We start from the raw sequence: 16,127 nt of genomic DNA, 5'->3' as shown, positions 1-16,127 counted from the left end.
CAACTGAGTTGGGGTTACCCACTGGTTCTGATCCTGTGGTAGGCGTCGTAACATCTCAGCCCAGACATGTTCAGTGGGGAGAGGTTTGGAGGAGAAGTCGGGCATGGCAGTACAGCAATGTTATGCTGCCTCAAAAAGTCTGTTACAACACGTGCAACATGTGGGCAGGCATTATACTGCTGCACGTTACGTCCCTGCTTTTGCACAAAGGGATGTCGTACCGGTACTGTACGCCACTCATATTGGCATTAACGATGATGAGTTGTGTTCTCCCACGAGTTGTGAAGCCACCCCATATCAATACCTTAGATGCTGTCGGCACCTGAATATCTTTCAAAATACCTTTAACAAGACAGTATTTTTTTTAGTATTTAGGTGCTATGGATGTTGGTCATGTTTAAATAGGTTAGACCACTCCGATTCCAATGCCTAATCACTGAAATGTCAGTTGAATGACCATTTGAACTATTAAACATTGGAGCCTCGTGGTCGAACCTATTCTAAGGGAGCAGCAAAGAGACCTATATGCGGTTACCAGAGCTAGTCCGTTGGTTGACGACACACTGATAAAACATTTCTTATTCTAAGAAATCACAAGAAATGTAAGAATAATGATGATGATAATAATAATAATAACAATAATGTGCACTTATAATGCGCTAGCCTCCATGTGGAGTTCATGCTCAAAGCGCTACATTCAAATGTCACCCTGGAAAGCTTTTTTGAACAAATGTGTCTTTTGTTTTGCTTTGAATGTCTGAAATGTTGAGGAAAGTTTAATCACAAGTGGAAGATCATTCCATAACTTTGGGGCAGCCACACTGAAAGTCTTTAGTCCATAGCTGGAAAGTCTATACCGAGGAACAGATAGCAGGTGTTGATTTGCTGATCGAAGAGTTCTTGGTGGATTATGAAGCTGGAGCAGAGTGGAGAGATAAGCTGGAGCCTGGTTGTTGACACACTTGTATGTCAAAGACAGCATTTTGTACATGATCCTTGACGCAACCGGAAGCCAGTGTAGATGCTTGAGGACAGGAGTGATGTGTGACGTACGTGATGTCCTTGTCACAATCCTGGCTGCCGTGTTCTGCACTAACTGTTTGCAACCCCCCACAACAAGCTGTTTCCATAGTCTAGCCGAGAAAACACCAAAAACTGAATGTTCTTACCCGCCTCTGTGGTGATGCTATAAACAACACTCCCTTTAGCGGTAGCGAGAACTAAGATCTGATTTTAATGGAATTAATTGAAAACGCATTTACTCAAAGTTTGACAAAAGCCAAAGTAAGTGATACAGCAATCTCATTAAAGTCAGGTCTTTGTTCTCGCTACCGCTAAAGTGGGTGTTGTTTAGCCGTATCGACAACGTAAGGAGATTGGTGATACAGTGAAGTTTTTTACCGCCTTTTTTTATCATATTTCAGAAATAACACTGAATAACTGGTCGTTGACCAATAAGAACTTTGTTTGGCCAGCTCTTAACATGAACAATTACTTCATAAACAATGACATTTCTTGTGTCAATTAATCGTGCTTGCTAAAATTTGTCCTGCCTTCGGAGGCGAAATGCAATTTCTAATTTCCCGCTTTCATTAACTTAGGCTACAATCGATTACCTCCCATGCGAAAAGCCAGTGCCCGTTGAGGGGGCGCTTTAAATACAGACCTTGTCGCTCAAACGATGGAAATGTGCCGCCATCGTGTGAAACTATCCAGCTAAGACAATTCTTAGTTTGAGATATTGCAAAAAAGCAGAAGTTGGTAAGTATGCGTGTTGTCATTAGTTAGAAGGTATCTGATTATTTTTAATTTTGAAATATTCTTTGCAACCACAGCAGAGATTTCTTTGAAAATCAAGATATTTATCAAAATTTTGCAAATATGTGTTTGATGGTTGTTGCAATGTACAGTGTCGTTTACATGCACCAATTAAAGAGACTGCAGGAAAATCTTTGACGGCTAACTATTTACATTGCATGCCTTCCTTGCACTCTTATTACGAGTAATGTCTGGTCCACGCACGTGATTACCTCCCCTTGAATGGATGAATGAATCAGCTGTAAAATATAAGCATTCAGAAAATGGTAATTGCGTGAGTTTGTTTCAACGCAACTTTGAACAGCATTTCGATTGTGTCATTGTATGCCAGCTTCATGTGTTACGAAAGCCCAAAGTGATGTAGGTCTTAGACAGTCACACCTTTGGTGAAACCCACCGGGGAGGGACACTAGGGACAATAATCAGTGTGAATCTGGGATTCAAACACGAGCGATGCAACTCAGCACGACAAATTGCAGGCGGTTTGCTGACCGGGACGCTTATACCCCATAATTGCATACCTGTCAACTCTCACGCATTTATCGCCTATGTCACACGCAAGGTTGGGAAATTCTCACGCATTCATATAAAAAAATGTAGATAAAAATATTTTGAAACGCTTTTCTCTTTCGATTTATCGCGATTGCAACCAACACGACGAGACTGGGTTCATTCTTTCCCCTTTCCCATATATTTTTCAGAATACATGCTCTCTAAAGCCATTAAAATGGTCTTAAAATCATTCAAAACCAGTTTTCGCACAAATAAATGGAAAAGGATAGAAAGTGACCCTCAGCCTAGTGCCACTATTAACATTAATGTTTTACACAGTGACACTACTGTAGTTTAGATACACCTCCAGACGAAGAAAATAGCTTTGTCTGGTCAAGGATTTATCTCAACTTATCAGAGGCCAATATATGACCCCAAGTCTGAAGCAAATCAGAGCACAAATTCCCAAATTGGTTTTAAAAATTTCTCAATTCATGTTTGTATAGTTACAACTAATGTTATGGCTGTGTAAATGTATCTTGTATTTCAATGATAGAACGACAAATTTAGAGGAAGAAACCTGAGTGCTTAATATTGCATTATTGCAATGAATACCATGTTAAAAGGCAATGTTAAAATACCTCTGATTAAGAAAATAAAACTTACTTACAAATTAAGTTTTGTTGCTAAGGGATGAATCCCAAGAGGTCTCTCCTTTCATGACACGATGCTATACACCATATAAGTAGTTCTACAAAACATTCCATGTACACACATGCCTTGAACTGTTTGTTATAAAATATAAAAAATAAAATGCCTCCATCCTCTCAGAAATATTTTTTTGGGAGGAGACTCTAATACATTAATTTATTGTTGCCTCAGTCTCATGTTCTGTATGTTGGCTGTCTCCAGAGATGGAAACGTTGCAAGACGCTGATCACGAGAGCACTTTACGACAGCGGTTTGAGGACCTTCGGAACTACCAGTCCCTATGTGATGTGACGCTGGTCAGCAATGATGGGCACAAGTTTGAGGCGCATTATCTCTACTTGGCCGTCAACTCTGCATATTTCCATCAAGAGTTGTCTCTCTTTAGAAAGGGTTCTATGCTGCCTTCAACTGTCTTTATAAATATTGGTAAGGAGATCTCCGTGAACAGATGAGTGTGAATGTGAATGCTGCTATGAAATATATGTAAAAGAATGTCTAAGGTACCTTGCTCTGACCAATTAAAATGCTGACCAATTAAATTGGGAATTGTGAACATCAGAATAAGAGCTTTCATTTGAAAAGCCACAAGTTGTCATATCAAAGTGGTGACTTTGACAGTTTGCAGACAGAGAAGAGCTTATAGACATTAGAACTGTATGAAATTAAGCCAGAGTTAAGGGGTTCATCAGGGGTGTGGAAAATCAATCTTTACCTTCTCCGACTTGTTACATGGTATTGTCCAACAAGCAAATACTTTTAAATTTAGCACACCATGAGCATGCGTAGTCAGTGTTGATAAAATATTTGTAAGGAGTACAAAACGTAGCTTTAAAAAAATGTAAACTTTGTAGGGCTTGGACGATGCACCAACTGTGCGATCAGATACATATCATGATACCTCGTACACGATCTGATACCTATCACAATACTTGCATGTGCTCCTATCTGTGGTGTGTAAGCCATGTTTTTCATAGAGAGGATAGCCAAATACCTGGCACAGTGACGATTATCAGTTGGTAGTGTCAAGTATGACGCAATGAATGAAAATACTTATGTTTTGACTACTAATTTTCACTACTAGTTAGTGTTTGATGTAACAGTTATTTAAGTAAACATTTAAGGTATGAATTGATATTTTTTGCTTCGTGTGCCACAGTGATCGATACTTGTATCGAGAAGTAAAAAAACGTGATCCAATGATTCATCGGTATATCATCCCACTACTAAACCGCATTGTATTGTTTACTTCCTTGTTCGTGATTTTGGACGCACTCTCTGATTTGTTGATCCGAGTACCATGCAGCCATGGTAGATCAAATGGCAGCACAAAATGTATGGTTTTCATTTGATTACAGCCAAGCAATAGACAAATTTATTATTCATGGATTCCACACCGTTTTGGTCAATGGGGACAAGTTGACTTCATCGCCAGACAAGCGAATTGTTTTTACTGGTTACAATTTTGATATTTCCACACCCCTGGTACACGTGTATGTAATAACCCTGAACCTTAAATCACCTACCATGTTACCTCTTATTTTATAACACTTTTTAGGTTCTCAGTGTCTATAATTTAAATGCTGATTAATGAGATTTGTATTCTATTGCAGATGTGCCCTCCAGTATTTTGGGTGTTCTTTTAGATTATGTGTACACTGGAGAACTTGCTGTCACAAAAGAAACTATACAAGAAATTGAAAACATTGCTGTGAAACTTAAATTTGAAGATGCTCAAAGTTTACTCTCTAAATCAAAGTACTATTCCTCTGTAAGAAAAAGCTGTTCAGAAGAAATAGGAGTTTTACCTAAAACTCTTTTAAAGGGTGTGTTTACTCCATCTATGGATACTGCATGGGATGCCAAAGACAGTGAAGAACAGTATGATCAAGACTCAAATACAACTGATGAAGAAGTGTTACAAGACGCCTATCAGGACTTGGATGCAGGGCCAGGATCTGTGAAGAAAAGGAAATCATCACCTGTCAAATCTACACCAAAAAAGAATGTTTTTAAGTCTGAAAAATGTTTTGAACTTATAGAAGACATTCCAATAGAGACAATGAGCGGAAGAAAGAAAAGAACAACAAGCAGGACTGCAAAAGACAAATCAGTTGCTGCTGCAGAACTCCCAAAACGTAAATCTGCCCGAGGTTCCAATGCTGGTGGATCTTCTTTGTTCAACTCTGATGTGAGTAAAGGTTCAGGTGCAAGAAGATCTGTGAGGAATTTGTCAAAGGTTGAGCAGAAGTCTAGCACATCTGGACAGACTGGCAGCCCCAAGAGGACAAGACCAGTCCGACAAAAGATGGCTATAGAACCAGGCAAGAGACAGTCTTCCAGGTTACAACAGACTTCATGGAGTAGACTGAGCTATGCCAGCACTCCAGAAGTATCTGATGAAGAACTAGAGGGTGAAGAAGGGAATTACGATTTTATTGATGATGATGAAACCCTCCCTGAACAAACCACTGACTCCTTCAATGAGCATGCATCTTTAGAAGACTTTTCTGAGTGTGAGGGGCAGGATGCCATTGTTAAAAAAGACTCCTATAAACAGGCCTTTTCTGGTACAGATCATAAGGCTGTGGAACTGCCATCAAAGAAATCAAGAGCCAAGTCCAAATCTAAAGACTCTAAGAATGTTAGTTTAAAAAGTAAACGGCCAAATCGAACAAAGCGCCCCCCAAAGAGATATGATCCATCTGATTCTAGTCCAAAGAGAAGAAAAAATAAGGTTTCTTCAAAGCAGCTGGAACTGTCCTTTCAACCATTATCCAAAAAAATCTCCCTGAGGTACCTGACAAGCCGTTGTACCCGGTGGGCATTCGAGGCTTCCTCCTCCATGTGTCACCATGACTACGACAAGAAGACTTGGCAGTGCTGCCGCTGCCCAGAGAGCTTCTCCATGTACAGTCGATGGAGACTGCATTACAGGTAGGAGCTGACGTGCAAGGCAATGAACTAAGCCTTTTTATGTTTCTGATTTTTTAACTTATCCTGCATTACTCCTAAATGAATTTACTGCTTGTTCTTGACAGAAAAAGAGCTGTGAGAGGTCTTACTGAAGAAGCTCTAATCCACTTGAATCCTTTGCGTGTTTTGCAACACTATCATTCTTGTGAATTTTATTTGTGCTTACGGTTTGTGACATAATATCTTTCATGTGATTTATGCCCTAGCATTAATATTTATCACCTGTAAATATCAGGCGCATAGTAGTTCCAATTGGCCATTTTGAATTCATTTCATGGTCACATATTTTTGTCTCATGCGTTTAATTCATTTCAATTCATTGTCATTCCCTGGCGATATTATTGTTATATAAGTGGTGGTCTTTCACGTTCTTTGTGTAAACATATTCTCCATAAACCCACATGCCTGGGAAAAATGATTGTGGCATACATAATCAGACAGGGACACATTTTGATTACACTCTGCTATCACTGCGGATACATGCCACGCTGTAGCAAGTGCCACAGCAATAAATCTGCTCCCAGGCTACTAAGTGTAAAGATTGTCTGCCACTCTCACCTACAGCTTTCTCCAAATACCTGGCAGACACAGCAGGCCCGGAAACGTCTCAGTAAAAATACGTCTGACTCATCCGAGCCTACTACACCCAAACCAGCCATGACCATCTCTTCCTCAGGCGGGGTACCTCCAGCGTCCACCTCCATACCTGTATCTTCGTGGGGACTATGTCTACCTCCTCACCATCGATACAGACCCACTCTATCTTCGTTGATGTGACACTGGTGATGATTCTGAGCTTTGGGATTTGGACCTCCATCCTTCCTCCCGACGCCTTTCAAGCCACTTCAAACACCTTGCATGGATCCTTCTTGGATTCAACTAATGCAGTCAATGTTTCAGCAAGCAATTCCCAGGTTTATGGCTCTTCCGATGCCTTCAGCTTCTGTGACGCCCTTGGCGCCTCAGACAGCACCTTGTGTGGATCTTGGTGGCACCTCTACGATCCGTGCTTCTTCATCACATGGTTCTACCTTTCCTTCACCCGAACCTACCAGGCACGCCGTGACCGTTCCCATGGAGGGAGTGTGGACCGCAAGGCTAAACGTTGACGCGACAGATGCCAACGACTGGGACCTCTCACCCGCAGTCATTCCGGTCGTCGAGACCCCTGTAGGCGGGTGATTAGGATGTGTTGGTGGAATTGGGACATATGTTTCATTATTCTGCGGCGCAGTTTCAACTCACTCTGAGAGAAGACCTGCCTGACGTAGTCATCCACAGCAGACACCTACACTAATCTGCCACAGAGACTTCACACAGTGTCTCCTCTATTGGTTGGGTTGGATTGTCAATGTCAGAACTCACACCTTCGTTTAATCTCCAATTCATCGGAGGCCTCTTCCTGACCGACAGAGACCTCCTCTTAGTTCCCAGGGACATGTGGCACCGAATCCAACTCCACCTACTCCCTGCTTTCTTACAACCCCACACTCTGTGCCAGTAGCAGGCACTCCTGGGTCTCCTCACAACAGCGCAGGATTTGACCTCCTCGGGGAGGCTTCATCTGAGCTCGATACAGATGTTCCTTGTTCCCTACATCAGGTGCAAGGACCGGTCAGTCTCCATCGTCCTCCTGGATCACCTCAAGCCACATCTCCAATGGTGGATGATGGAAACGAACGTCTTAGACGGCCTCTCCTTGACAGAGCTCACAGCCTCACTCCAAAGCTGGGGAGCGCATCTGGAGGGTCAAGTCGTCTCTGGGCTGTGGTCCGTGCATGGCAGCAATCACCTTGGCACACTGACCTTCCACCAGGGGCCTTTATGACGACAAGTGGTGCTCCTTTGAGAGTTTCTGCAAGGAGAAACACCAGGATCCTGCCTCTGTGTCACCCCAAATCATCTGTTCCTGCGCCACAAGCGCTGTCTGAAGGGCAGCACCACCACAACCTACCAAAGATCCAAAGATGACCAAGATTCCGTAACTCCAAGCGCTGTTACGCTCCTTTTGTCTGGAAGACCAGAAGGCCAAGTTCAGACCACCACCCTGGGATCTGGTCGTGGTTCTTACACTTTGAGGTGCGCATTTTGAGCCACTCTACTCAGTGTCTACAACCTCACCAAGAAGACGGTCTTCCTCTTGGCCGTGGCAACAGCGACACCAGTGAGCAAACTACGCCGTCTAGACATCACCCGTGAGAGATTTGAGTGCACAGCTTATGGAGCCGTTCATCTTAGGCTGTGCTGGGACTTCATAGCCAAGAATCTACTCCAGGGACAGCCAACAGATCCTTCATCATCCCGCCCCTATCTTGTTTGAAGATGAACAAGAACTTCTACTATGTGCGCGTCGCATGTTACATGCTACACTGGCTTGGTAGGTCAGTTTTAGACTTTAACTACGTTTAATTTCTATTCCTGCAATGATACCGGGACATCATGCATACCTGATTCTCTCCTCCCTTTTTGACAGAAATGGTCACTCAATGCCGGATGTCGCTGTTGCTGCTTGGTTGGAGAGTTTTGGAAGGTCACATCTGAAGCTATGCCCTCTGCCGTACCGTCTGATGCAGATGGATTAAGGAGTAGTGCAGGATAAGTTAAAAAAATCTAGTAAAATCTAGATATTTTTTATATTTGTATACTTATCCTGCATTACTTTGTCTAAAGTGGCCCACCCGTCGCAGAGCTGCCTCCCCACAAGAACTGCCTCCGCAAACTGTCAATAACTGAAAAGTGATCTTGGTATTTTGTAACCTGGAACGATATTAAAAAGTTAATTAATTTTACGAAAAACAAGAGATGCAAAATACATGTATTGGTTTTAAGGAAATTTATATCAGTTCAGTGATCTTTGATGTCTTCTTCTTACATGTCGTAGGAGGGTCCTTCTTAAAGCATGACATGCATACTCTCTGTTACAGATCTGTCCATTTAGCGTTTATGCTTTTGAGGCTGAAGAAGATTAGAAACATGAGCATATTGAAACTGAAAAGGCCACCAAAGAAGAGGAATAGGTTGTCTCGGGGCAGTGTTGTAATGATGAACTCGGGCAAGGTTCGGAAGATGCCGGGGCCGAAGTGTACACTGTCGAGGGCTGCCATGGTCAAGTGTATAGAGTGTGGTGTAATGCTGGCCTCTCGGGCCTCCCTCAAGAACCATCTGCTGCAGTATCACAACTTGACACGACAACAGGTAGGAAATAGGACATCCCACATTTGTCATGGTTGTTGCAGATATTCTTCTAATGTCCTTATATTCTGTCGATTGGGAGGCTCGTGCTTCGCATGTTCGCTAGCCAGGCAGATCAACAAGGTTTGATCACTACTGGTCCTGATGAATGTTGAATTACTCTTCAGGGGACCAGCACCTTCGCAAACCCTGTTTTAACTGTTTCAATAATATTGTGATGGTTAAAAACACTGTTCCAGTTGAAGTACTTTGCATCTTTCACTCACTCAAGACCTGAGTGATATTCAAGCTGGTGCCAGTGTGCATTCCTGAGGGCAGATCAACAACACAGCATCTGTATGGCCTAGGGGTGTCCTAACATGCACACCTCATGCATACATACATAGTCCACCTGGCCCTGCTACCATGAGGTCATGTTATCAACCTGTCCTTGTTTAACTAGCATGACGGATCAGTCCGGCTAGTTCTGATAATTATGTGCAAGCAGATTTAGCATTTTCTCAGTAATAAGTGCTATGGTAATGCTGACCTGAGTAGGTATAAGCCTAGATTAATGCAAAAACATAACTTTTTGCAGATCAATACAGAATGAAAACATGAATCAATACTTGGGTAGGCATAACATGCATCATATGAGGTGTATCCGTGAATCGTGACTCCCCTAGTACGATCTGTAATGGAGATTACAGATTCTATGTGCTGTCCAATGTCTGCTCCACAGGTAGAACGCCACAAGTCTCTGCTGGTGTGCTGTGAGGTAACAGGATGTGCTTTTGCCAACATTGACATTCAGAAGGTGGAGCGCCATGTTCGTGAGAGCCACCCGGAGGTGCGCCATCCCTGTCCTGAGTGTCAGCGGTCCTTTGTCCGCCGAGACCTCCTCAATCAACATGTTCTACGGATCCATCAGAACCAGACCAAGTTTATGTGTTCCAGGTGTGGTGAACGCTTCAAGAAGTCCTGTGATCAGAAGATCCACGAACAACAGGTCCATGGAGTCGATCACAACTTTGTGGTAAGTGAACTTCATGTATCTGGAACAAATGTTCACGAATGAAACAAGCATGCCTTATGAAGAACTGTCTGTGACAAAGTTGCAATTTGAGCAAGTATCATCAGGCCATTCTCAAGGTTTATTTGTACTTGTAATTATTGATCATTAACCAATTTACAAAGAGGACACAGCTCCATTTAAATAAGCACAGAAAAATACTTCAAAGGTAGCTATGTAACTTGGAAAAGGCTTAGCATGTCTTTAGATCAGAAACTGGTTGAAATCTGAGAACAACTAGATGCTGAACCGGTGGAATATGAGGCGTACAAACCAAAAAGGTTTCTGTTGACATCAAGAATGATATTGACAAGCTTAGCCTTGACAGAACCTCTGTGGAACACAGGAAGCAGCAGGTGTGTGAACCAGGGACCGATGCAGAGGTCAAAATACTTTTTAAAAGCACTGCATGTTGCTGGCAGGAGCTAAGAAAGTCAAAGAGTCCTTGTTAATTTCAGGAATTAAGACAACCCAAGATTTAAATTTTTTAACAGCAAAGTACACTGGACCCCTTAAGGCTTATAAAAATAAAAGAATTGGTTCTCAGGCAATGGCTTTTGAAAATATGGTGCCTTTTGTTTGTTTTTTCAGTTGTTCAAATTAGTATGTAACAAAATACACCATTGTGCACAATCAACCTGGGAAAGGGCCCTCCCTACATAAATGTGTTCCTTGATGAGTGAAATACTGGAATACCGTTGAACTACCAGTGTACGCATAATAGACACATACAATGAACCAGAACACCGGAAGACGCATGTCAACAAATACGTAAGGAAGTGTGCAAGTTAGTCCTATTATTACACTATCTGGTGGCTGTTACTTACGTTTGTAATCCATTATATAACTTTCCTCAAAGATTTCATACAATTTTGTTCACATTAATTTCAGCGAAATCGTATGTGATCTGATCAGCAAATCACATCAACTGACCATATACTCACTTTGGAACAAACATTGGTCATTAGACATGTTAGAGATACATAGTTTTTAGTCTTCCTATCACTGTATTGAATTTTCTTGTGGCCATGACATTAAGTATTTTCTAAACTAAATCACCCCTAGATATAGAAGAAAATGTGTCAACAGCTGATTGCTATTTCCGGCTAATTTTATGAGACAAATACACATGTCACCTTAATCTCTGTGTATGGAACATTGTCCCGCATACAGTACACAAATACCATTGAATTTGTAAATCATCACGTCTAGTTATATTTTATCTTAAATTTCATGTTTGATCAAATTTGCAAATGGCAAAACAAGCACACAAACTCCTATTACCGCCATGACCATAACACATAAGACTAGATGCATCGTAAGGCAGTGTGCATGTAAAGGGAAGTAACTGCACGCTATATTGGATCGCATTGTGTTTTTAAGTATTGTAAAATTTCACTGCCGAGTTGTGTGTTCAAGAAGCGGAATATTTAAGGATTTTTGGGATGGATGGGGGAAATGGAAATAAAAACGAGACGTGCGTCGGATTTTGTGATGATGCAGGGGTGCCTGAGAACCATGACTATTTTTTTTTTAGCCTAATGTTGAACACTTACTTGTAGCCTGTGCACTGATAGAAACTTATAAATTCAATCTAAATTGGTACAATTTGAACCCTGGTCACTGCAGTGCTGTCACTATTTTCCATTAGATATTAACGTAACATTTCGAACACTGCTTGAGATAAACATCTCTTGGTCCTAATAACCAGTCTTGTCCATAATATCGACCATATTTACATGTGGGTAGATCAGTAGTGTATGTAAAGACATACCAAGATGACGTAGTCGTATCAACCGACATCCACTCCGACACTGTGTGGTTTTGGCTGCAGGTGTACAGCTGTAATGTGGAGGGTTGTGACTACCAGACAATCACTGCCCGATACCTGGACGCTCACAAGAAGGCCAAACACTTTGACAACAGAATACAATGCTCCTACTGTCCCACAAAAGTCAAAACCAAACTGTAAGTATGTAACTTTTACTGTAGATTCGGTAACAACAAGTTGGCCGGATGAGTATCTCAGACATGGCAGGATTTGACAAAATGTAATTTACTGATGCCATATAGATTGAGAATCTCACCCTTGTTTCTTTTGATATAAAATATATCAACACAAGTCAAGAAAATTTGAAGACTCCAAGGCTTGCAAGAGAGATTTATACTTGTATCAATAAGTGTTGTTGATATGTTTGATAGGAAAGACATTACGGTGAGATTCTATTTATCGTCCAAAATCATTCTTCCAGCTTTTCAATTTGTAAACAGAAACGACCAGTGCCTTGAATGCAAACAGTGGAGCCAGCCAGCTTCTTTGACAGTGAAGCATGTGATGATTTTTGATTGTGACATCATGGTAATCTATGATGGTAATGGTCTGTAGAGTGATGCAATTCATTCTGGCAATATCTCTATGAAGATATCACTTGATCTCACATTAGCGATATCTTCAGTTTTTGATGATAAATTATGTTAACACAGGTTTAGTTAAGTAGTTAACCAGATTGGTCAGATAAGAATGTCAAATGAAAATGTGGTAACAGGTACTCCTAGTGGGTGTCAAATCTGACGGAATTAAGGTTTGAGACACGACTTGTTTCAGAGTTATGGTAAACATTGTAAAAGTGTGAATGCCCGGGGATTTGGTTAAAACATTCATTGTGTATGTCTCTGTGGCCTGAGTTAGCCTGATTTTTATCCAGAGCGCTACAAATGCATGTCAATGCCCTGCACCTGAACAAACGTCCGTACCTGTGTGAGATCTGTGGCTCGGGGTTCTGTGACCCGTGGACTCTGCAGCGACACATTGCATTCCGCCACAGCACGACACGGGAATACTCATGTGACCACTGCCAGTATGCTTGCAACAACAGGATCCAGTTCATGAGTAGGTTGTTTTGATGATGACATCCACTTTATCACATCTCATATTGTGGGATGATTTTATAGTCATTGAAAAATTTGAGATTATCATTTAGCTCAGTGAGCTTGGATATTGCCATGGTTGAAATATTTTATTGAGTAGCTCCAGTAAAGCGTACTGTCCATAAGATGAGGGATGAATTGTGAGCAGCCCTGAATTGGAAATTCAAAATACTTTCTAGTACGACATTCCTTATTTATTTGTTGATCGTTGCGTGATTTGTACATTATTTTTTGCACTCGCAGCTAACCTGATGTTACAACATACGCAAGTGTAGCCAGATATAAAACAAATTGCATTAATTTCATGATTTGCAGTATTTTCTTCACAAAGGTTCCAGTGAGCTTATTACATTACTTTATGATACCCTGATGGCATAGATCGAATGGCCAAATGCAGGGTTTAACAGCAATAACGATCTTGACTGGTCAGAACTGTGTTTTCATAAGTCAGTGACATTATTTCACCAAGATGAATTCTGATATCTATTTCAGATCACACCTTCCAGCAACACGGCGTGAAGGCTGAGTTTGATAAACGTCAGGAGCAGACTTGCCCCGTCTGCAGCTACAGAGCCCTGTCAGCCAGCAGGATGAAGGCCCACATTCGCCATATTCACGCCGACCCACACAAGTACACCTGTGAAATATGTGGCAAGGGCTTCAAGAACCGCCACTATCTCCGCGACCACCAAGTGATCCACTCCGACTCCACCTACCAATGTCCGCACTGCGACTACAGCCCCTGGACCAGCGGCAAGCTCAAGAAGCATATCCGTACACAGCATATATTCAAGGACGTCAAGCCGTACAGCTGCCCGTATTGCTCCTATGCTTGTGCCTTAAGTGGAAACTGTCGGAAGCATGTAGTACACAAGCACCCAGGGTTTGATGTTAAGTACAATACTGACAAGGACATGCTAGCGTACATGAGGAAAGTGGAGTCCGAGCTGCATACAGGCAAAATTAAAGCAACAACAGCGAAGAAGGCCTAGTGTCAAGTCAGACTCTCAGAGACTTAAGAGCAGTAGGGTAGCCTTGTGATTAGTCCATTGGCTTGTCAGGCTAAAGACCCATGTTCAATTCCCACATTGGTACAGCGTGTGAAGCCCATGTCTTGTCTTCCATAATAAGGCTGGAATATGGCTAAATACAGTGTCAACCAATACTCACTCAGTGACTGAAATGGTAATTTGGCTGTTCAGTTGACAGCAGTTACCATGGCTACAACACCTTACTTCAAGTTACAGTCAGATCATCAGTTCAGTCTGGTGTTAGCTTATATCTCTTCTATCAACAGCTTCCAAGATCATTCACACCACTAATATGGATGTCTAGTTCCAGACTGGCACTGAAGCAGACTTTTCTCATTTGTAATATAGTTAGAACCTGAACCTATAGGATGTCCTCCTCCAGGGGATGTTGCAGCAGAAGTAGTTCAGTTCATGCAGACTGTCATACGGAAAGGAAACGTTTGATGAACTGGTTGAAGAACCACGTGAGCACCTGCTTTGCACTGCAGCAGAATGAGGAGGAAGACAAGAGAAAAGAGTTCATGTTAAAGACAAGAGGTATCTTTTAGAGCTTGGATAGGTAACTCTGGTACTCCGGTGGGGGGTGGTGAGGGGGGCTGAGTAGGACCCAGGTACCCACAGGACCACCTGGACCTGTGGTTAATCATGTGATATATTGTTTCTGGCTAAAACTCACTATAGCTCAGTGGTTACACTACAAGTCGCCAATGTTCGCATTTCTTTTTGACGATGCACACATTCCTTTTGACTTGTATATGTTTGAGTAAAGATAAAGCTTCAGTCAACTTCGGTGTATGGATGATCTGATTGTTTGATACATGTATCTAAATAGTTTTTGCCAGGGCTGCGGTAAAACAGTTCCCAATCAGACATTTTGTTCCCAACTCTTGAGATCTACAGTGGGTACCTGGGTAGGGTTGGGTAATAGGGGGTCGGGTACCTGGGAAGTAAATTTGGACACTTCCCAGCCCTATTATCTTTAGTATTGACCACAGTTTAAGTCCTATATGATTGTTCCATTGAACTGATTGTTTGGTTGAATACCTGTAACATTCAAACACAAACTGCTACTAGAATACACATTACAATTCCGGACAGGTAAGTTACTGTATCGCCGTTGATTCCAGGAACATGACTGGGAGGATACATGTTAAATGTACCTGTATGTTATGGCATGTTTAGTTATGTTTGATAAGTGCATGGATAGGTTTGATATGCAGTATGTACACAAATACTTACTGATGCGGTTAAAGGTGGATTTTGTTTCAAAACAAAGCCAGTTTGAGGGACTTATCTAGTCATTTTCAGATGCTTGTAGTCAGCATGCATCAGCCCAAGATTAACAGTGAAGGTCTGTAAACTGGAATGAAAAAAAGCTTTCCATAGTTTATCATTTTTATTATTTTTAATTAAAAGAAAAATACCTAAATACTTAGTTTTACATGATTGCATTGAATGCAGGGCTAAAATATTCCTGAATTTATATAAATAAGGAATCTTAATCAATATGATGTTTTTCCCTTGATTTGCCTGTCACTTTTACTTGGTTGAAAGTCCCAGATAAATCCCTGAGTTTAATACAATATGTTTCTTGGTATGTAGGTATACTATATATATCACGTTGTACTGTCATTCTGATATATAGTGTGTTATCAGCCACCTCACACATGAGTTGCAGTAGAACATTAACATATGCTCCTCAAAAGAAGTTAATGAACAACTGATTCTTTCGGAGAATCAGTGGTGCCGGGTGTTGGTGACCTGTTGGGCTACCACCAGGGATCCAAAGCTGTGAACGCCGGCAACATCTTCCACGGCTACATCACGAAGGTAGTGTTGGATCACTAATAACAGCCTTCCATCATCGATTTGATGGAGCAGTTACTGCGAAGCATCATGGTAGATGCGACCTCCCTGATCTCATGTAGGTT

The 16,127-nt window shown here is 41.7% G+C and overlaps 1 protein-coding gene across 1 annotated transcript; it reads left to right on the top strand.

Annotated features, from left to right (window-relative positions):
• The first annotated feature begins 1,668 nt into the window (after positions 1-1,668).
• Positions 1,669-14,773, top strand: LOC124139460 (zinc finger protein 567-like). The gene is made up of 8 exons (XM_046506526.2): positions 1,669-1,761; positions 3,223-3,447; positions 4,632-5,955; positions 8,919-9,189; positions 9,908-10,201; positions 12,072-12,205; positions 12,943-13,127; positions 13,658-14,773. The coding sequence occupies exons 2-8, from the start codon at positions 3,225-3,227 to the stop codon at positions 14,155-14,157; spliced, it is 2,931 nt and encodes a 976-aa protein (XP_046362482.2). The 5' UTR covers positions 1,669-1,761; positions 3,223-3,224; the 3' UTR covers positions 14,158-14,773.
• The last annotated feature ends 1,354 nt before the right edge of the window (positions 14,774-16,127 follow it).

This window comes from Haliotis rufescens, unplaced genomic scaffold (genome assembly GCF_023055435.1).
Source record: "Haliotis rufescens isolate VD_foot unplaced genomic scaffold, xgHalRufe1.0.p SCAF_1, whole genome shotgun sequence".
NCBI lineage: Eukaryota > Metazoa > Mollusca > Gastropoda > Lepetellida > Haliotidae > Haliotis > Haliotis rufescens.
This window is presented reverse-complemented; position numbering and strand designations above follow the sequence as displayed.